This window comes from Perna viridis, chromosome 10 (assembly GCF_037379345.1).
Source record: "Perna viridis isolate PV_CMFRI_1.1 ecotype Kerala chromosome 10, ASM3737934v1, whole genome shotgun sequence".
NCBI classification, from domain to species: Eukaryota; Metazoa; Mollusca; class Bivalvia; order Mytilida; family Mytilidae; genus Perna; species Perna viridis.
In genome coordinates, this window is record NC_142454.1 from 12,085,186 (window position 1) to 12,108,761 (window position 23,576).

General features: G+C 34.2%; 1 protein-coding gene across 1 annotated transcript; it reads right to left on the minus strand.

The window, feature by feature from the left end:
• Positions 1–142: 142 nt before the first annotated feature.
• Positions 143–23,251, minus strand: LOC148604546 (allene oxide synthase-lipoxygenase protein-like). Its single transcript, XM_088548614.1, has 16 exons — positions 23,107–23,251; positions 17,600–18,072; positions 17,211–17,255; positions 16,474–16,602; positions 15,000–15,097; positions 14,227–14,362; positions 13,821–13,916; positions 13,010–13,106; positions 12,643–12,760; positions 9,709–9,801; positions 2,431–2,491; positions 1,992–2,100; positions 1,531–1,622; positions 1,102–1,275; positions 485–648; positions 143–263 (listed from the first exon to the last, which is right to left on the minus strand). The coding sequence occupies exons 1-16, from the start codon at positions 23,147–23,149 to the stop codon at positions 149–151; spliced, it is 2,043 nt and encodes a 680-aa protein (XP_088404740.1). The 5' UTR covers positions 23,150–23,251; the 3' UTR covers positions 143–148.
• Positions 23,252–23,576: the final 325 nt, after the last annotated feature.

Sequence of the window (23,576 nt, forward strand, 5' to 3'; positions counted from 1 at the left end):
AATGTTATTTAAGACAGTGGTTTAGCTGCCATTTATATCAGAAATAAATCTGAATTTGTGTATTATGCGTTTTTACATTGCATGATACGTAACAGAAACGTTCAAATGTATTCATTTATTAACATGCTAATTCAATGAATGCATCTAATTAGATACTGATTGAATTAGGAATAGCTTTTGGATGGAGGTAATCATATGGAAATTTTCTTTTAGCGTTTCTCCGATCTATTATCCGCTCGATTACCCGCAGTTTTTTCCTAAATCTGAAAAAGGAAAAGACAAAATATTAGATTTTAGACTTTCAAAAACCTACAAATGCTCATAGATATGTCACTGCCATTAAGCCGTGGCCTAGTCAGCATCGTCAGCTAACGAACGTGCCAAATGTATACGTTTTTTAAGTATATTCAATGAATAAATACGTGGATTCTGAAGATCGTCCAATACATTTGTATAAAAAGTTTAAGGCATGCAAACAACCTACTCTTTCAGTATCGTCACCGCAGGTGGATCTACAATGTACTGCTCCTCAAAATCACCTAAACTCTGTGTTGCCTTCTCGCTTAGAATGGAGGTAATAGACATCAATTTTAGCAAAACTGGTCGGTATGCTATAGATTGGGTGATATTGTCTACTGTAAGTGGTTCCTGTAATAAAATTTACAAAGTAAGAATACAAACACAAGTAATGTTAACATCATAGGACTAAATTAAAGAATATTCTTGCAAAACTATATGACAAAGGTTCAAAAGTCACTTAAGATTCCCCAGTTGTAGTACTACCTCCTATCGTATACTGTAGACGTAAAACGTATTAATTTTCGCGGTTTCTGTCGAGTGAACATATTCGCGAGTATCAATTTTCGCGGTTTCAAAAAAGTGATTAACGTTTTATATTGTCAACAATCAATTTCTCGTGTACTGTTTTTTGCGGTTTTCTGTCCACCGCGAAAATAGCGAAAATTAGTACGCTGCGAAAATTAGTACGTTTACAGCATGATTGTTTAATAAACTAGCACCGAACGCAATGTGTTTTAATGAGAACGCTTTAAATATAATCTGTAGTATTTTGCAATATATGAGCTGTTTCGTAATCCTTACTTTATTCTTTGGAGGAATTCCATATAATGTGTATGGATAGTTAAATGGTGCTCCATATTCATCGTACTGTTGAAAATTGACGGCGGCATGGCCAACGCTACATGTGTATATCACAGCTGTCAGTGTAATAATCAGTTGTTCTGGTGTTTCAAACCGCCCATCGTTCGGAATCCCCTTCAAAATATATCAAGTACAGAAAAAATTCTAGTTATGAAATTACGTTTTCAACAACAGTATTTTGAAATGAGATTCACACTTCAGTAGTAACACTCATTTTGTTGTAATTATTTCCATGTCGATTAATGAGTACATGACTACACCTGAAGAATACTTAGATGACAAAATTGAAGATGTAACAAAAAATCAGGGCTGGAAGAAACCCTGCAAACCTGGGCGGATTAATGAAAAAATTTTAAAAAAATTACGAACCAGTATTCCAACTCCTCCTTCCTCTCGTGATTTAACTATTTCTGCTCCCCACGCCTGTATTTCGTAATCAGCTTTGATAGAATTGGTTTTTGCTAAAAAGGAAAATATAAGACAGTAAAATTACATGGAGAATATATTTTAAAACTGAATTTTTATATTTGATGGAAACTACAGTCGCTCGAATAGCACTGCAAGTACATTCCAAGTAAATGGCGAAGGAAACACGATGCAAGAAATAAATCGGAAATTTGAATAATGGTACAATACATTTGTCCATGAATTATATTAGCGTTTTTAAATACTGTGCTATATTTCGCTTCACAATGTAGTCACGTCAATTTTTAGCATTTTTCGTTATTTATTATTATTATTAGTATTTGTTTTGTGTGTGAAAAATAGGAAATTACTGAACCAAATATGAAAATGAAATGTCTACATTTTCAATCATAACCAATACCAACCATAGTAGTGTCTGACGTATTTACATACGTATGTTTTAATGACATCATATATCATCAAAGCGTCATCTCTCACGTAGTACGCTCCCTTGAGTACGTTTTTGTCATGGACCTGTCAAAACTCTATTGAACTAATACGAATACAACAAATCAGTTCTACTATATTTCCTCTAAATTATGTAATAAAAATACTCATAGTTAATACTAGAAGTCTAATTAATTCTACTTGTACTAAGTATTCTAGTCAAAATATAAAATATAAGTAAAATATTTTTATTATTTAAAATATAAAAGTAAAAATCAGTGTATGATAGTCTCTATGTACATGTATGATGGCCAAATTCAACAAAGCCCCAAATATATTTAGCGTTACATGAAATCATAATATTAACATTTATTACATATGTTTTTGTCAAATAGACCAGTTAGAATTGGTACAAACCCCTCTACTTTTCAGATTTTCAGGTAATGTGCCATGTAGATCCAGTCGCCAGAATTTCAAACTAAATAAATGTTAAACATTTTATATATATAGTTAGGCTTGGTACATCATCATAATACTAAAAATGGGAATGAACGTAGAAGCTTCGACAACATACACATGTACATCTGTTTACATCTACCATAACAGATATATCTTGTCTTGTGCGTGAATTCATTTTGAGCGAACTCTCAGTTTAATATAATTCATACATGTATAATTTTATGTGTCAATGTTTTGTACTGCGTCAATCTAAAACGAGCTATAACTACTCGTATAGTTTTAAATTAACTTATATCTAATATATGAACACGTTTGATTCGGCATACCTTTTACTCTTAGCTCGAAACGAATGGATATATATATACAAGCACCTGAAACACAATTTTGGGTGATAAAGCTGTCAATTTATAACTTCAAAAACTCTCAGTGCTTTGTAAAAAGTAGGTCACATTAAAGAGATGAAGGACACCATAATGAGCTAGCTAAAATTCAAATAAAATTTTATTTATTTTGTTCATAAAATAGTTACATTTTTGGGAAATAATTCCTCAACAAAAACTATACTGTCGTATTTATCCTAATTTAATGTCCCTACATTATCTTAATACCTTTTTCTTCCAAAATTGACTTATATTTATATGTACGTGATTGATTCCTAGGACAACCACGATGCGCATTATGTATATACTTTTATTTGTCTCCTATTAGAGAGTTTTAATAGATAATAAACAGTTTATACAAAATTAAAAGAAAGTGAATACAATATGATATTTACATGGCAATACGTATTATTCCAAGATTCATCTTAAGAGTCAGTTCAATTCATTTTGTTTTCTTAACATTTTAGGAGAAATTTAATTAAGCACGGGGGAGAGAATATGAAATATGGACATATAAATCAATTGAAAGGTCCTAACAGTCGTCTGCAAGAATTGCACACTAGCTTTACGCAATTCAGGCTGAATTGTTCAATTTCTCTTTGATAAGCGAGTACTCGGTTTCACATGTTAAGATACAAAGTCCTGATCTGACATGTTTCCTAGGTAGACACTAAAGGAAATCGGATTGATGTCTATAGTTCTTGACCAGAAAACATCGCGAACATCGTCGGTATAGTCGCATGAACTAAGGACGTGGATGCATGGATCAGAAAATAATTTCCCACATCTGTCACAGTTTTTGTGAAGTAAATGGTCCAGTTCGTACGTGGCAGCATAATGAAATCACATAATGCACTTGTAAACGAAGGCTAGGGTGAAGCTGTGCAACTTTCCAGGCTGCGTGTGGTTTACATGAGGAATGGATTGTTTTAAACATGTTGAAATCGGGTTAAATGTTCATTTGAAAATTCCATTCAGATGACTCAATTTCGGACACGGCTAATTTCACAAATTTACCTTTGTCTATGAAAGTGTCAACATATTTGTTTAGGTTGTATCTATTTACTAAGTCTAAAATATCAGTAACAAAATCCAATATTTTTAGTGGTGCCATATCTGGTGTCTATGATTCTCCGGAGAAGAATTCTAAAGGAAAATGAATCATTTCCAAGGTTACAAATGCGACCACAGAACAAAAGTTTATTCTCTATAATAAAGCTGGAGATTGGAAACCAGCCCAAAAGAGATACACACATGTTACTCCTTGTTAATCTAGGGAGTCCTTGGATGACTTTACATATATGGTGCTGCGCTCTTTCAAGCACCAAACATTCGGTTGGTGATAGTCTATCCCATAGTTCGCAACCATATAGAGCTTCGGAGTACACTAGTTGTTTTATCATCTTTGAACACACTAATGGGTTAAGTATTGCAGGGAGAACGCCTAGTCGGATTGAAGAGGCAATCAGAGCACGTAACGACCGACATACTTTCATGGTTCTGTCGAAACTTTTCAAGGATGATTCCTACGTGTCTTGCAGATTTGACATGTCCAATTTCGGTGTCATATAAAAACGTTGGTGTAATAGTGCAATGCTTTCCAAATTGTAACAGTTTGCTCTTTGATGGTGAGAAGGAAAATCCCCAAGCAATACTGTAATTCTCACAAGCTGTTGGGTAGCTCCGTAAGTTGAAGTAATCAAGGCTATGTCATCAGTCTGAACGGTTGAACTTGTTTTGATATCATAGAAGTTAGCGCCAACATTGGTTTTCTCAAGTTCATTAATAAGATCGTTTATGAATATGATATATAATTTAGCTGATAAAGCGCTTCCCTGGCGAATTCCGAGTTTTAGTTCAAACATTTTTGACACTGATCCTTGTGAGAAAACAGATCCACGGAGACCGCGATACATATTGTCAAGAAGTAACCTGAGGTTTGCTACCTACTCCATACTCATAAATTTCATACGTCGAGCATCATGTGGTACTGTATCAAATGCCTTAGCACTGTCTAGCAATACAACATATACAGTGCCATTACGTTCGACATGGTAATAAACGACTTCTAGTAGATTGAATGAGACATTCATACTGCATAAAGGTTTTTGATAGGCGACTTGCTGAGGGTTTGGGAAATCTGTCCGTATTTCAGTGAGCTTTATTTCTATAAGCTTTTCAAAAACTTCGGTTATACTTGGAACAAGAAAAATGCCTCTGTATGCGTTCGTATCAGTTTTTGGTTTGTTATCACCTTTATAGAGAAGTATGAACGTACTCTTTTGCCGATCGTTCGGTATCAAAGCGTTTTCCATAATAATATTGAATAGGTGGCATAGATGTTTCACTAAAAGATTACCCCCATACCGGATGTGTTCATAGGTTATTCCATCGTGCACACATGCTTTGTTTAAGCCATCTATAAAGGTGAATATTAAGGCTTCGGAATTGACGGCTTTTGCAGCATCACGAATTTTATTCACCTGGTCAGATATGATTTTTTCACGGTTTTTATCTTAAGAGATTGTTGACAAGAACACATCACAGAAATGTTCATACCAAATCTCGTTGATGGCCTCCGGTTGTGAATAAATAAGGCCGTTCTTCTTGAGTGATGTACACATCGTATATTTCTTTTTCCGGTTATTAATTATAGACCATACATTATTCTGATCAACGTCAATGTCTGATTCAAGTTTTGCAGAGATGTCAGCTTCAAACTTATCGTAAGCTCTGCGTAATGATTTTCTGAAATTGGCTTTTGCGTGTTTATACTTCGTAAAGACAGCACAGTCACGCAAATGGCAGTGACAGGTAGACTTCCAGTAGGAATGTGAAGTTCGCATTTCATTCTGTAAACAAGTCAATTCCTCGGACCAGTAAGGTTTACAATATTTTTTTGTATTTAACGTGCGGTAAAACTTCGTGTTCGGCTTTTGTCATAGCTGACACTATATTTTCATAGTACGAATCAATCGAGATATAGTTAGCATTTCGATCAGGAAATTCTGAATTCCACAAATTCTGAGAAACTGCAAAAGTATAATCTTCAATGAGGTTTTTATCTATAGATCGGTTTCATTCGACTTTATTGTTATTGGTGGTTTTTGATGGTTTGACGTATGAACATCCTATTTCAAGCGAACTAATGACAGGGTGATGATCAGAGACACCGAATGCTACATCATCACAAACATAATTTTTTGAAATATAGGGTTGGTTATAACGTGGTCGATCCGTGCAGCAGGACCGTCTTCGTAAGATTGAAAGGTACATACTGGTCCCTTGCACGAAGTTTCCATATTTATTGACAATAAATTTTGTTCTAGCATGAGAGTTTGAAGAAGATCACTTCTACGGTCGGGGGTAAAGTCATATCGTGGGCCTTTGATTTTAGCATTGAAATCCCCTAAGATCGAAAAGTAGCCAACAATACTGTACGTCGAACAAAGTTCAAAGAGACACTCTACCACTTCTTGGAAGAATTGAAACGAATTACTGATCTCAGGTAGATACACTGAAAGCACAATAATCGGAGAGCAGTTTGGTAAGTAAATTTCGATTCCGACCGATCCTTGAACTTTCACAGTCTATTTCTGTTGTGTACTGGTATATTTCTTTTGAAATCAAGAGAGCTACTCCTTATCTATAAGATGCTCTTGTAGAGAATGATTCGGGATTAACATCATCAGTTCCTTTGCCATAAGCTACATACTTGTTGTCAATATAGTTCAATGCGTGTTATTGATGAGTTCGCAACCAGTGTTCTGATAAGGCACATATGTTGATATCATGGAGATTCAGATAGATAAGGAATACTAGAAAATATCCCACGACAGTTCCAACATATCATACTAAGTTGTGCGTTTAATATACTTGATGGTTCCGTACATCTCAGCCACAAACTGTTGCCATGGTAGCCATTCTTTAGCAAACACAACTGATGGCCAAAATGGAGAATCCTTAATTTTCTCGGCATCTTCATACGTTACATTCAGTTGAACTAAGGCTGTCCTTTTAAATTTCTTATCGAAGTACCTGAGATAAGTGACCTTAATGTTACGGCTTTCAAGGAACCGACGCATCGCATTTTCAGAAGAATTACATTTGTCTATGCCACCTATGTAAAATCTTGCAGCACGAGTTTTCTTTTGAACCAACCCACAGAATTCGTTATTCAAAGGGTGACAAACAGAACTTGGGCAGTGGATACTTATTTTATTGTTCTTTTCGCTAGACTGGTCGTTCAATGGATATGTTAGCATCATGTGGAACACCTCCGTTTTGGGCTACTATTTGGAGTCTCAGGACACGCACGATTATCTATTTTATTGACTGGTATAATTCCTTTTTGTGTGGTTTGCTCTGACGATGATGATGTTTTTGTTTGTTCGCAAAGTACTTTAGCATAAGTATTTTGCAAAACATAGGTACTTTTAAAGTTTTTTTCAATAGTGTTCACTCTTTTGCGTATTTCTGTTACAGATTTGTTGAGTGATGATGTTGACCTCTCAAATGATTGAATAGATATTACATTGTCTTTCATTTGATCACTGAGAATACCAACTTTGCTTTTTAAGAAGCATAGTCCAGAAGCCTTAGAGTCAGCTATGTTCGATATCCTGACAGATTCAGAGTCTATACGGAATTTCGTCTCTATACAAAGTTTCGTGATGGCTTCGAGTTTTGATTCTATTTTCTCATTTCTTGTTTTGTTTTGCAACAGATCAGTTGTTGGTGTTTGTACCTCTGTATTTGTTGAGCTCGTTGCAGTTTTATCATCCTCTATGTCCTTAAGCGTGTTCAGTGCATGATTCAACTTGGACGCGTTTGTCACTAATACGGCTGTTATCTCAGTTAATATTTCACATTTTGCTCTAAAATGGTTTACTTGGTTTTGGAGTTAACAAGACGATTTTGTTGTTTGCAGAATTTATCATGATACAGTTTGTTTTCTGATTCAAGTGTCTATATTTTCGAATTCATCGAATCTAATGATTTTTCATGGTTGATTTTCATTTCTAAAATATTACTTTCGATTTTCACAATTGCTTCTTGTAGATTTAAAATTGTATTGTCCGACTGACTTGTATTGAATGAACTTGCTTCTTGGTTTGCACTGCATTTCGACAATGTCCTAATGCTAATAGAGTCTTTTAGGTCATCGCAGCATTCTCCTAGGGTGGCTAAGCTTAATGCGAAACAGTTACGTGCTAACTTCTGAACTAGTGTCTCCCCATGCCTTGATTTTTGGTTGATGCGTTGTTTAAGCCCAGATAACTTGTAAGGAAAGTCATTTCGGTTCTTAGACAAAGCAAAGTAGTGTAGACGTATCTGTTCTAATAAGTCAGTATTGTTATCGCACAGGATACACAGTTTTGACACGAAAGAATCTCTTGGAAGGCTGCAACACTTTTTATCAATCACAGATATGATTCGTGAGAGCTCACAATCACTGTCATTTAAGAATTCTTTAACTAACACGGATTAATTACTCGATGCAATGTAGTCAATAAACGCATTTTCTGTATCACCCATTTTCTGAATCACCCAGCCCCGTGCAGGTCCGGGTGTTAAAAGAATAGGCCTGCAGCAGCGCTAAGCTGGTCGTAAAAGGCGACTAAATAGTGCTCAGAACCCTAGCCGGGGGCTAGGGCGCTTTGCCCACAGAGCAACTGGGATGTGTGCCCCAGGTGGTGGAATGGGGTACCCCTGGCGTGTTACATGCTGGGGTTGTCAGGCTATAATACGGAAAACCTGACCGCAAACCATAGTAGTGCACTGTGTTGGGAAAGATGCCACATTCCTCGCACGTTAAAGAACCATACTGTGGTATTCTCCGGAGTAGGAACCATAGGGCTCCGCCACAGGAGGCTAAATTGCCCGACCCTACCCACCTCTCCCTATTTCCAGTGGCAATCAAAATTTGTCGCCCCATTGTCCTTGTGTCCCATCCCTTTTTCATTTCATCATCATTCCATGTTCATTTTATCATTCATTTCATGTTCATCGTCTGAATATAGCTGAAATATTGCTGCTCGGACGTTAAACCCCAACAAACAAACAAACTGAATCACCCACTATTTGCGCCGATGGGAGTGAGCACGGCACTAAGTCTGTATATGTCACCGTTTCTGGAGTGAGATACATTACTAGTAATTAACGGTACCGTTACAATTAAATGTATACAAAGTCTAAAGTCCAACTCCGGATTAACGGACAAACTTTCTTCTTAATACATAGTTAATATGACCGACGTGAGTAGTGTTCTTTACTGTTGTGTTGTGTAACTTTTTTTCTGGGTGTTTTGTCGTTCTATTTTGAACGTTCAACATATTTTTATCCTGTAATCGACGGATCCTCTAACGAAATAAATGAAGTCAACTATAGAACACAGTATAATCCAATTTTGGAAGGAGCAAACAAAAACGCGTCCATTTGCATGAGGACATAACTTCGAAATTTCTGGTCTCTCCCGGAAGCCGAATGCCTGAGATTTCTGCAGATTTGTGCTGTGTCAGATGCGGCTGTTTGTTCTTTACCCTGATACTGCCATTGTTATACCATTGTATACGGACTTTCCTTTTGACTATTCCCTTTATTATATCAGCTCGATAATTTTGTTATTACCCTTCTTTATGACTAAGTATTTGTTGTTTAGCAGTATCACAGTTGATATTCTGTTTGATGACCGTTGATGATTTTCAGAATCCAAACTTAAATTTATATCGATTTATTGGATTTTATAATATATGACGCAGGTTTGTTTTTCTCATCATACGTTATACGTTATTTAATGTTTTTTTTTACTTATAATAGGGAAATACAATTTTTACGTCGAAATTATTTACTCTACCTCTCTTTCATCAAAAATACTAAAGCATCTCTTCCGCCATTGGATGTCTGATCAAATATTCCACCTGGGTTTAACAACGTCACTAGACCCAAGCTGTCAATCATGAAACAATCGTGATTATATTACTTATAGGTTATTCGTAGTAAAGTAGTTATATACAGAATAACGGCGGTTTTGAAGTCGAGATAGAAAATATCATGGCGAGTCCGATATTTTTCTGTTTATCGGCGACGTCGCTGTCGATTTGACGGAAAGTTGTCAGTGGATATTGCCGATAGGTTTTAGTATCTTGGCAGAGGCCTGAGATAAGAAATTATCAGGCAGTCGGAACAATTGAAAATCGATAAAGTTGCCGATAAATGTTCATTGTGAGTGAAACTTAATTTTAAGTAAACACCTTTTAAGATTTACTTTTAAAATTGAAGCAGAAATGATGGAAACCTGTTTGTATTTTTTCTCTTTAATTTGTGAGACTAAAACGATCCTTTACTGGAATTTTTAATCGACAACATATTTGTCCAATGTGGTGGACGTGTTTTTCAACAAACGGTCGGCATTCCAATGGGAACACATTGTGCCCCTTTACTAGCTGACCTATTCCTTCACTCTTATGAGGCTGACTTTATAGCTGATCTGATCAGGAAGAAAGAATATTGTTTAGCTAGATCCTTCAATCTCAGTTTCCGTTATATAGATGACGTGTTATCTTTAAACAATCCTACTTTCGGGGATTTGATACATCGCATCTACCCAAAAGAACTTGAGATCAAGGATACTACAGACACTGTGAAGTCAGCCTCATATCTTGACCTACACTTAGAAATCGATGGTAAAGGAAAACTATTGACCAAACTTTACGACAAACGTGATGACTTTTCATTCAGAATTGTCAACTTTCCTTTCATCTGTGGCAACATCCCTTCGGCTCCTGCGTGTGGAGTGTTCGTACGTTATGCCAGAGCTTGCCGAGACTGAACGGACTTTTTGTGTCACGCTGGAGCTCTGACGGATAGGCTTCGGGAACAGGGTTATGTAGCTACAAGATTGAAGTCATCACTACAGAAGTTTTATGGTCGTCATCATGAACTCGTGGATTGTATGGTGTATCCATCAGCACCATGAAAACTGATTTATTCAACGGGTCATATTGTTCCTTTCCTCGTTTGTCTACCCCGCACTTGACTTTTTATGAGCAACTCTGCGAGTGTTTCTAGAAAAGCAGAGGACGCTTACCCTACCGGTGCACCTGGTCCATGCTCCCAGTTTTTAGTGGAGTCCGAGTTGCTCATTTACTTTTGTTACTGTTTATGTATGATTTTAGTTACTTTATGTTCTTTGCTGTGTATGTCTGTTTTTCATGTCTGGTCTTTGTCCCTGGATTACATTCTTTTGATTACCGCTATAACCTTGGTTCCCTTGATTACTCTTTTAACATTAAGATGTTCAAATTATGACTTCAAAACCCAAAATACGATAAGGGAAATTTTTGCTCCCTTTTTAAAAAAAAGAAGTAGCTTTGTTTTAAAGGTTAGCCCTTTTAATTTACTTGAGATCTTAAATGTACCAACACCAAATTTAGAATGCTTTTTTGCATGTTTGCAAGTCTCCGTCAACGCTTATTAAGGCTGTCTTAACTGATTGGGAATCGTATCAATATTGCATTACCATTCAAGTTGGCAGAGACACCCGAAATTGGAAAGAGTAATCAAGGGAACCAAGGTTATAGCGGTAATCAAAAGAATGTAATCCAGGGACAAAGACCAGACACGGAAAACAGACACACACAAAAAAGTAACTAAAATCATACATACAAAGTAACAAATGCAAATGGGCAACTCGGACTACACTAAAAACTGGGAGCATTGACCAGGTGCACCGGTAGAGTAAGTGTCCTCTGCTTTTCTAGAAACACCCGTCGAGTGGAAAAAAAGAAAGTTTCAAGCATTGCTCAATTTCGAGATATTTAATAGAATAGTTAAAAACAAGTAGATCATTTCACCATATCAAATTCTGAGACCAAATATGGGTTTATTGTCCTATGTCTTTTCACTTTAATATAAGACTGTAGTCTTTAAAATCGCTAATCGTCAGATATTCTCCGCCACTGATTTTGGCTTACTTTCAACATCCTAGATGGCACGAATGCGATATGCTGTAAACTCGGATGACTTCCGTTAGAATCTTGGTTCCCTTGATATGATGGCGTACTCTTTTGTAAACTTGATGACCTGACTGTTTTCAATGGTTACACAGAAACAAATTAAACAAGTGGCAATGGTTATATATAGATATGGGGTTCCTGATAATGTATATGACCTGTATATAGTCAATTGTAAAGTGCCCCTGTGTTTGAATCGGAAACTGATACATGTAATATTACATAAATTCAATGCTCTCTAACCGACCATTTCATCGTTTAAGGTAAACTTCCCGTTCTCACACAAGCACAAAAAACAAGATATGTATGATATTTTTTTTAATGAGAAACATTTTAGCGATCTTTGTGTCGCTTACGATTTTGACCAGGGAACCAGATTGAACAACTGGCAATCAATATTCATAGATATCGGCTGATGTATACGACCTACATTGTATATAGTCTAGTAACGAGCCCCTGTGCCTAAACCGGAAAATCGGTAATTCTAACAGATCATTTCATGTAACATTCCGTTCTCATACAATCGAGAAATATACGAAAAACATATGTGTATGATATGTAGGAGGTACATTTTTATCTTGTATAAAGCTAGAACTATGTGGCGGTAAACACGGCACAGATATGCAGCATTATGTGGAGTATAATTATATAATTATACAAACTATATGCGAATATAAAGTACTGAAATTACAAGTGCAAGAAGTCGCTAACAAATGAAAAGAAAAATAATAATTGCATGCAGGTAATAATCTTTATCGTTATAATTAATTACTCACTAGTTAATTGGCATAAGATAGAGGAAATGAGGATTAAGTAGTCTCAGTATCGGGTGTGACGGGGAGAGCTGTCTCTTACTGACAACAGCGATTCCTTCCATCATCAGGTGAGTAAATGCTATAACGGTATTTAGAAAATAACATAAAAACCTGACTAAAAGAAACTTAAACATAAAATGGATATTATTGACAATAAACAACACAACCAACTGAAATACAAAAATGATATCTATTGACACAGTAGTTAATAAAACCAATTAGCTGCTTATTAGACATTTATATATTCATGAATGTAATGTTTGAATCCTACAGAATCAACAAAATATTAACTAATATGACGACTGACATGATTAATATACAGACTTACTTAAATGAGCTAGTGCTTGGTGATATGTAGAATCAGCAAGATTAAACCACATTTTAGCCATCATCCAAGTGTACTTTGGGTCAGTCGGTAGGAAAACCTTGAAAGTGTACTTATATGTGTTAGTCTGAACTAATTGGATGACGAAACAAATGTAAAAATGACTTACTATGCGTTAAATGCATTTTTCCTCTTTTGTAAATATTTATGTAAGGTTTCATTTAGAACCAGACTACAACTTTGAGATAGATAAGATAAAGATAGCCACCAAAATAGAGGAATGTGTAGTAATTACATGTAATCTATATATTGAATTCTGAATTAAAGGGACCGCGTATATTCGCATCATTTTTGCTAGAGTTGATTTCACATGAAGTACGTCTCAAAATACCAAAATTGAGATCGGCAAGCAGATGTGATTGGTTACCGCCTGGCGTCTAGTGTGTACTGTCAAATTGCCAAACTAATTAGAATACTATATTGTCTTTTTTAAAAAGCGGTAAACTATGTGGAAATTGATGTTTATTTTAATTCAGAACTGTTTTAGCTTCATAAAATGTTGTGTCGAGATAAATATCAGAGTATAAATATTTGCGTATCACGTCTTTAGTGAAGGAAAGAGCATTGAATATAATCGGAATTTTTTATTTCGAATTAAACGGTGATCATATTAGGTAGATGTAAATATGTTAAATATAATAGTTGTCAATATTTAAAGATGTGGAGTGCAATTTATTATTATTATTATTATTATTATTATTATTATTATTATTATCTCGACTAAATATTCGTCTTGTCAATTAAATATATGTACTGGATTAAGTGGTCCTTTTTGTTGGTAAAGCTGTATAGCAACAGGAATCAAACGTTTCTTGTTGTTGAAATAAAACAAAGCAATAGGAGCAGGAACCTGAAATTAATTAGACATATCATGTAATCTAGATTTTCTTGCCATATTATATTTACATGTATCTAGTTATGATGAAACTGCAATCTATATTTATAATGTTAATTGTTATATATGTAACTGTTCTATATCCAATTTCACTGTGAAATTACTTTATTTTTGATAAGAATGTTTCTACGTGTATCAGTGATGGTTTGTGGATTACTAGAAAATTTTACTGATTGTAAACGTCCGTTCTTGGTACATTTTAGCGATCTTCAGCACTCGCTGTGATCTAGTTTTGGTTATCCAATTATTGCTATAAAACACAAACCAACAACTCTGGTGATTTCGTAGGTGCGCCATCTAAAATCTCCAAATCAACTATGAACATTCTTTTCCCGTCAATAGCCTTTTGAAGTGTTTTCCCCTCAAGTTGTCCACTTATCATGTCCTCTGTAACACCAAACCTTAAAGAAAACACGAAACATAAATCACTTATCAATGTTTATTACTTTTCATCAGGTACTTTATTTTACACCAAGCTAAAAAATATATAAATGTAAACATCTAATCCTTACAGCAAACTAGTCTTTTAGAGACCCTTTCACGTGCACGACTAACTTTGAGGTTTGACAGCAATTTATGGGATATGAAGTCTAACACTGGATTGAATAAGTACTCTTTTACCAACTTTGACTTTTAAGTGGATAACACAAACATACACAAGAACTTTTATTGCCACTTTAGAAACGGAAGATTTGGGAAGCCATTATCATTTCATTTTAAAATGTCTGTACTATGTCAAAAGCAATGTTATTTTCGCTTTCCTGTTTATTCTTATATTTGCCAATTCATGTATTATTTGACATTTTCCCCTACTTAACGATAAAGAGTTCGGTAAATCTGTTCTAAAGTTGATTTTTGGAGCTGTACTTGTAAATGCATTTTGTGTCACTCCATGCAAGAAAATTTCATAAACTACATTAGTTATACCAGTTATTGCGCCTTTAAAACAGACTAAAAATAATAAATTAGCCAAATCGACTTAAATTACATATAAGCATGTTAATGATTCTAATGAACTATTTTTGTTTATTAACTTACTTATCTGGAATTTCTGTACAGAGTTTTATAACCATGGTATTTAATCCACTAAGTCGTTGTCTGCCAAAGTAGGAATCATCATTAAAAAATGAAGCTCCCTAAAAACAATGTTTGAATATGCAAATTGATTAATAAATATGTTTAAACTAAAAAAAGTAAAATAAAACTAATCAGTGTTCTAAATCAAAGTGTCTATACATCTATATCTGACAAAGGTGCTTACAATATCTTGTAGAATCTCAATTTGAATATTTTGAATACAGAAAACTATCTAGTCATATGATCGACATAATTGAATGCCGTCCAATCATTGATTTTCAACACTTTACTCTACAATTTCTGATGTTAAGTTTGAAACATATTACATTGCTGCTAATAAAAAAAATAAATGGAGGACTCGAATACACATACCTCGATATTGCTTCTTGTTGATGTAAAGAAAATTGCGAAATATATCATTTGACATTGTGAACATTCGATCTATGACTCCATTTCTAATTAAATTATGTTGCTCATTTAAATACTTTTGCACAAAACATTCAACGTACTTCAGTCTTTATTTGTATTTAACATTTGATCTTTAAACTGAAAGTGCTTCACAAACCTGGTATTGTAAACCAGGAAATTTTCGCGCTGGCTTGTTTTTTTCGTAGCTTTTGCTATAAATCAAAGCATATATTCGCAACAGTTTATTTATTTGCTTTACGGATCGGCGCAGAATAAGCGAAAATAAAACTGCCGCGAAAATTTCAGGGTTAACAGTAGTTAAAAGAGATTCTTTTGATTTTAACAAAGTCATCTTTTGAATACAATAAAAATGTATAAACGACAACAAATTTGTGCAGTAGATTATTCATGTTTTTTTAACAGAAAATCGGTATACCAATGTAAACACACTGTAGTTCCCTGCAGCTCTCTTCGTTCACTCATATGTGAGTTAATTACATAAAATTGCATTTCTGGTTAAAAAATGAACGACTCTTTGATCTCTCTACCGCCAAATACATTATGTCATTGAAAAATAAAATTTTCATTGGTTTTTTTCTTTACCAAAGAAACAAGAAAAAGACCATCACACACATCTTGACATATTGTAAGAGATTGACAAAAATGGAAAATCTAACAAATGCGATATTTTCTCATTTATTATAATATATGTTGCTACAGTCCTTCATTACCTATGAATGAGCATTATAGCGTGGCCATTCCCACTATGAGAATGGGGTGAGCTACCATCCAAGTGAGATGTTACAATTTTCCACTTTCGGTTAAACCCTATTGTTTCATCATAGAAGCAACTCGCTTGATGTTTCTAAGAAAAGAAGGCTCTTATTCTTCCGGTATATCTACTTTGTAGTGGAGGTTGGGTTTATTTATTAATACGTGTATATTCTTTTAGTTTATTTGTTCTTTTCTTTGTTTCTTACTATTAAATTCAGTTATTCGATATGTTTTGTATCATTCTTATTGCTACCTTTGGCACACCGAATACATCAGTATAGCAGCTTTTAACGTCATCAATACTTCTCCACTGAATGCCATTCTCTAGGACAAGACGCTTACTTTCTTCTGCATATTTCTTTAGCTTGTAGTTAATATTGAACTAAAATCAAAAACATTGAAAAACGTTTACAAATTTATGACATTTTCCTGAACATCGTTTATACAGTACAAGTAAGAATGTGAATGGAGTTGGGCGATACTACATTGAATGATAAGATATAAGGTAATTATCTTTTACATCATACTGCATTTACCTGTAGGAGTTACTGTTTATTATACGTTTCTTTTGTTTCAAAATGATCTTACGTTCAGTTTGTGTTGGCTTAGTAACTAAATGAGCTTTGTTGGATTATCTTGATTTCGAACCAATATAATACCTATCTAGAACAGGAAGTGCGTGTTTCTTTCTTGATTATATCATTATATCTCTCATAAGTTTTCTACTGCATTATTCTGCTTTAAAAATAAAAAAACAAAAAGAAAACAAAAAGAAAGAAATATTTGTTGGAAGTCCCATACACTCAATTATTTTATGTATTATTTAAAATGTTTGTGTACATATCATTTTTATTGTCCATTTAATTTTCAGAAAGCTGATTCTGTAGTTTTATAAGTGACTTTGGACGTGTTCACCCCCCTTTTGTGACGTTTAAACTACAGCTACCATCGCGATTACTTTAAAGGAAATATAAAACATGTATTTCGTACCTGATATTGAAAAGAGAATTTCTCGTCTTCCGGGAGTTCTTTCACCTGAAAAAGTACCAAAAATGAAAACGTTTGCGACAGGAATTAATGAAATAAAATAGAACATATTCGTTGTAATTTGTTTTCCTTGTAAAGTATTTTTAGATACATGTAGATGAAAAATTTGTTCTGCAAGGTGTTTTTCGAAAAATATGTTATTTCTTAAATTTTACAGAACCAATGTTTCAAATACTTTTGTTTAAGTTAAGTGTCTTGTAATGTCCAGAAAGTCGTATCATGTACCCTTGAATTAACTACAATCCTTTCCGACATAATCATCTATCTGCCATACACAAATGTGCATAACGTATCCATTCATTTGTTTCCTACATCATTAATTTTAAACTGACCTGGGCGACTGTTCCTGGTACTTTAACAGCTAATTGGTATATTTTCTGTTTGCTTTGTAGCTCTAAAGCCCTCAGTTCTTTAAAGGGATCATCTTGAGGGAGACATGTGTCAACATGGCTAAAAGGATATCGTTTGTCAGCTGTGATCCACTTCAGAACAGGAAACATTGATGTTATATCTGTCATCAAATTAGTAACTTCAATGTAATCAACATACCAACTGCTAAATAAACCTGTAGAATCCCTCCACAGTTCGATATTTGTCACTTCTGCGATGTTGGTTTCGCTTGTGACACAAAAATCATCAGTTTTTCCTCTTTTGAAATCATCTCTCCAATTTTTGTTCAGCTTAAATTTCTCTGTTTGTTTACCATTGCCTCGCAAAATAATTTCTACATTAGCGTTTGTTCCTGCTCCCCAGCTATCACCTGTCTTGACATCAATTCTGTAGTTCACCACTATAAGTGACAAATCTACATTAACAAGAACAAGTCGACAATATAATTATGTATTAGATTAACTAGCATCTGAAGTGAAAAAAAAGATGAGACAAATTAGAAAAAAGTTCAATAAGACCAGATTTTTTAGTTGCACAAGAACAATTTTTGGAAAATAAGTTATTAAAAAAAACCAGGAGCCCCAACAGAGTAATCGAATCCTGCTCCCAAATTGCATCCATCACAGTTCAACTGAGTGAAACATTCGTTGGGTGGTCAATCAATATAATTATTGATATTTAGTTTCATCTGTGAGAACGAAATTCTATATCGACAATCAAATTTGCGAAGTCTGAATATACCCGACCTTATTAATCAGTACCCCTGTTTTTCTTAGAAAGTCAGTGTACAAGTCACATGCACAGCTGCAAAATGCTCCATAGACAGGAGATTTCTGTATATTGCCACTTATAAAGTGGGTATTGAAACCATCAAGTGTTTCATGAAATTTCGGACGATCTTTGTCAACTATGTATATGTTAGGGTATGAGTATATATTAGATATCTTTTTTTTATTTGCGAATAAGTTGTATTACCATCAGGACCATGCATATGGAGTTTTATATAAAATTCATATGTTATGGCAGAGCTTGCCGTAACTACACACAATTTTATGTATCGCGCTAGATTCCTTACAATTAGGCTTCTGGAACAGGTTTGTGTTGCTACAAGATAGAAGTTATTACTACAGAAGTTTTATGGTCGTCATCATGAACTCCTGGATCGTTACGGTGTATCTATTTGCACCACTAGAACTGATTTGTTCAATGTGTCATAGTTTTTATTTTCTCGTTCGTCTACCCTGTACTTGACTTTTCATGAGCAACTCGACGGGTATTTCTAGAAAAGCAGAGGACGCTTATACAACCGATACACATGGTCTATGATCCCAGTTTTTCAGTAATATCCATAACTCTTTTAAATGAGGGCTTTTCTTCACGCGCAACATAACCTTCTACCAGTAGCTTTTGTGTAAAACTCTGCGCCGTATCTGGAACATTAGTTCAATTTCTACATGAAACACAGGGCAGCCAGCATTCAAGGAGTACATGGAAATTTCTCCATTCAGGAGTTCAATCTAAAAGGGTTTTTAGGAGGATAATCATAATTTGGGTATTTACGATTAACATATGATTATTCTATCTAATATGTAATAGAGATACAATGAAATGCCGTTGTTGAGTAAAAAAAACCACGAGCCCGAAGGGCGAATGATTTCTTTTTATGAATCAACAGCATTTTATTGTTTCTGTTACTTAAACTATTGTTTTGACGTATCCGAATTAGTTGGTTTTGACTTCCAATACAGTCATTTGTGTAACTCAATTGAGCTTAATTCGCTTTGGTTATTTTGGGGTATTTACAACAATACTGTATTGATCTGTTTAAAGACGTTTCGTGTGTAAACATTACCTACAGCAGATTTGATCCATAGCAAGTGGTCGATATGTGAACTGTTGATGGTACGGAGTTTCTATGACATGGCCTGACTCAAGAGCCAGATCGTCAATTCGACTTTTTTTTTAGTTTCCGATCAGCATTTTTATCATAATATTGTTTTCCAATGAAAAAGCTAAAAGGTTTGTTTCCATTTCTTTCTTATTTTGAAAAAAATAACATACATATGTGGACCTTACAATTATCTATCATAGTATACAAAATAAAATGCACGTACTTGATAAGTTATTCTATTTACAAAAAAACACAAAAAGGATTTGTACAGTAGCTGGGTATGTGAAAACAGGAGAGTGTTTTCAATTTCTCATGCATTACTTTTGCAAAATGTCCATTTTTTGTTAACCATGTTACATCATAGATGTATGGACACATGTAAGTATCAGTCTTTATGTAGCGATCACACTCAAACAGTGTGTGTATGTGTGTGTGTGTGTGTGTGTGTGTGAAACATGACATGCAAGAACCCATCATTTAGACACTGTAATTTGATCATTTGTACCATCAGAATCAAAAGGAAAGACGCCATTGTTTATTTTATCTTGTTAAAATGAATTAAACGGTCACTGCAAATGAACATTCCAAGGTCGTGAAGCGCTCTCAAAACCCTCAATTTCTAACGTTATATTGAAAAAGTACCAATTACGCAGTAATGCAGCGATCAAAATGTTCCTTTCAAATAGACAGAATCTATTTGAATGAAACTATATTGTCAGATCGTTGAGTTTTTGACGTTCATGTTTCGAGCTTTTCCCATCTTGTTTGACCTTCTCAGACTTATTCTTCATTATATGCATATTTTGAATTGTTATTTTCGTTAGGTGTTTACTTGCAGACGAATGTATTGTGCCCTTTCATATGAAAGTATTAAAGTATTACGTTATAAGTGTGGTCCGTTAACTTAAAAATAGTATTCACAAAGTCTACAAATTGTCTTGATGAAAGGAAACTACCGTTCTTACTTTCCCTTTGTTTTTGCCTTAGCAGTTGGAAAACGGGAGGCAGATAGCCGATGCATTTTTGTAGCAGTTTTTTTTCCGACGCAGTCATTACGAAACAAGCGAAGTGTACAGTTAAATGCCAGTTCGTGATAAACAAACTGGCGAAAGGAGAAAAGACTAGCGGAAACCCAACTTAGATTTGTGGATATTCATTCACAAGTCAACGTTAAAAAATGACTGAACTTTTTTTGTTAGTTCTTTTTGGACTAATGGTAATTAGTGTCGTATACGTACTGATAAATCGAACAACGCCTTGTATTCTGTCGTTAGCAGTACATCTACGCAGAAATAAAATGTAAACGTGGGAAGAAGTAGTTTTCTACAATTGGTTTTAATGTAATAACTGAGTTTAAAGTGGAGAAAAAAACCAGTGTTATCGACTATATTTTTTTCAAACCTTGCATTAACATACAATATGTTGAAAAATGTTCAACGGATGTACCACTCAGTGCGTCATGTATTGATTAACCAGTAAATTTATTCCGAAAGAGTGAAAACGTATGCTAATATGAAATAAGAATGCTCCTGAAACTGTAACATATTTTAGGTCCATAAGTACTACACAGTAGAAGGTACAAGAAAATACTTTAGGAGGTCAAGCATCATTTATATCAAATATTCCATTAAATTAACCAGTTTGAAAGCAAAAAGTACTTCAATGCATAATAGAATGTCTTAATTACAGCTTATCCTCAATATACTTTCATTGCAAATAAGGGAAAAGATTATTTCGATTGTCACTGGATATTTTGTGGTTTTTGAAGCAATTAAAAACAAGGTTCTTGACGAAAAAGAAACAACTAAAACCATTCCAGTTCTAGATTGCTGTGAAAAACACTTTAATATATTTTAAAATTGTTGGGTAATGAGACGATAATAATGAAGTAATTATCTTCAATTACCATTTTGCAGGTTGTTTACATTGTCTCATTTAATCTGTTGGTTTTCCTAGAATTATTCAAGACGTCATTAAGTGAATTCATTTAGTCAAATATTCAGAAATCATTGCTTCTGATGTTTAACTGCGCAGCAAATATACGAACTTTACATTAAACAAATGGAATCAAAGACTTTAAGGGACATTATTTTCAGTTTATTGCAAACCATGAACTGTCAAAACATATGATATGTGCCGTGTTTTGTATCGATGGAACGGTCAATTAGTGAATAGCCATGTCCGATAAGATTAAAATATTTACGTATATTTCATTTAACAATTGTATCGATGTTAACATTAGAGTATCCTTGTGGCGTCACTGTCTTGCTGGTGATTTATAAACTAAGTACTGTAATAAATATTTACAAAAGTTTGTAAAATTTGATTGAAATCTTCGATTTTCGTCTGCAGAGACATTTGATTAACAAACATAAGTAAGGCTAAATAATACAATCCAGCATTTAATTTACTACGACGTTTATACGAAATAAACCCCATCTATCTTTTTTCTCTTGATTTTAACTTTTTCTAATTTTCCTTTTTCTTTCACTGAGTGGATAAATACAAATTTTAGAATAAAATTTATCTAAGCAATGTTATTGTTTCCGTTTTAAAGTAGGTGTCATATATGGTAGTCACTTGAAATTATTTTAATGTTTAACTTAAACACACAGTTCATGCACCAATGATAACTTGCAATACATAAATAAGGTTCACTTAAAGCGTTCAACTACAAATAGTTCAAATTAGTGCTGGTACCAAAAAGGAGAAAAGTGTGGACGAAATCTATTGAAGGTCAACAAAAGAACAACCGACGACAAACAAACAGTACATCAAGAAAAAGATAACTTCAGCAAGAAAAACACAAAAACAAGGCTGAAATCAGTGGATAGATAAGCAGTATTAGGGATTCTGTAAGGCACTCACCATATGCATGTTACTAATGAAGTCCGACAGAGATAAAGGCTATGTATGACAAACATGTACTTGTCGTTTGTCCTCTGTCAATTACGTGACCACCTTAGTCTTTTAGAAAATACTTGTTCCATTAACTTTTAGAAAATCTAAGTAATAGTCGCAAATTAAAGCAAAACATGTAAATTTCTCGAGATACATACACTGCATATGGTGGAGCAGCTGAAACGTTACTACATTAGAAAGGACACTCGACAATTTTGAAATCACAATCGCCCAATTTTTATAGATTTTAGGAATGCCATTAGAGTGTCTGCAATATTTGCCATTTTAAGTAGCAAAAAGTTAGATTTAAGTCGATTCAGCAACGAATAATTATTTGATTAGCGGAATCTGATATTAACACGTTGTCAACCTTTTATTCGTTTATTGGAGTAAGTTTGGAATAAATCTTACTAATAAGAGTTTTAACACAGATCAAGAAGGGGTGCATTCGGTTGTCATAGCACTGCCCACTGTCTATTGAGGTATTTACTTTTAAAAAAGATATACAATATAAAACTATTCAATGAGTATTATGAATGGATCTGGACGCAACGCATGTGTGAAAAGCTCGGATGTCTATATTCATTGAAGGAGCAAATTCATTTGAAAGAAAGAGACCATGCGATATATCAGATATAATTTTAATTTAGTACTTACTCAAATACGAAGAGCTGCCGCATTTATCCATTATTGCATGCATGACAAAAACTGAATACAAACGATTCAACTAATCACCTTTTATCCTCGTGTTCAAATAACGTAGTTAACAGATGTTCACTTTTATTTTGCATTTATAGTTTTCTGTTTCTATATCATGTTTGCTATTAGTAATCTCAATGTAACCTTTATCGATCATTAAATATATATAACTATAGGTTTATCATTGTCATAAAATGTGATTTTTGTATAAAATTAAGCGTAATTTCTTTTTGATCTTGACATTTGAAATCATAAATAGCTTACGGTGTAAAAGCTGTTTTAAACTTTGTAAGGGCATAGCTTATGAAGTTTTAAATAGACTGCATATTGAGTGTGTAACAATGAAAATGCAATACTTCCGGTAGCGTAAAACATTTGATTGTGGTTGACAGAAGATATTCAACCCCTATTGCCATGGTGAATTTTCG

Bases quoted from the DNA above. Each gene is read 5' to 3' on its own strand.
- LOC148604546 (XM_088548614.1), bottom strand. From the start codon at position 23,149: ATGCATGCAATAATGGATAAATGCGGCAGCTCTTCGTATTTGA. The intron at 13,107-13,820 runs GTACATATATTT...TACACTTTCAAG, and splicing joins AAAAAGGACCACTTAATCCA to GTTTTCCTACCGACTGACCC. The intron at 1,276-1,530 runs GTTCGTAATTTT...TATATTTTGAAG, and splicing joins AAGGAGGAGTTGGAATACTG to GGGATTCCGAACGATGGGCG.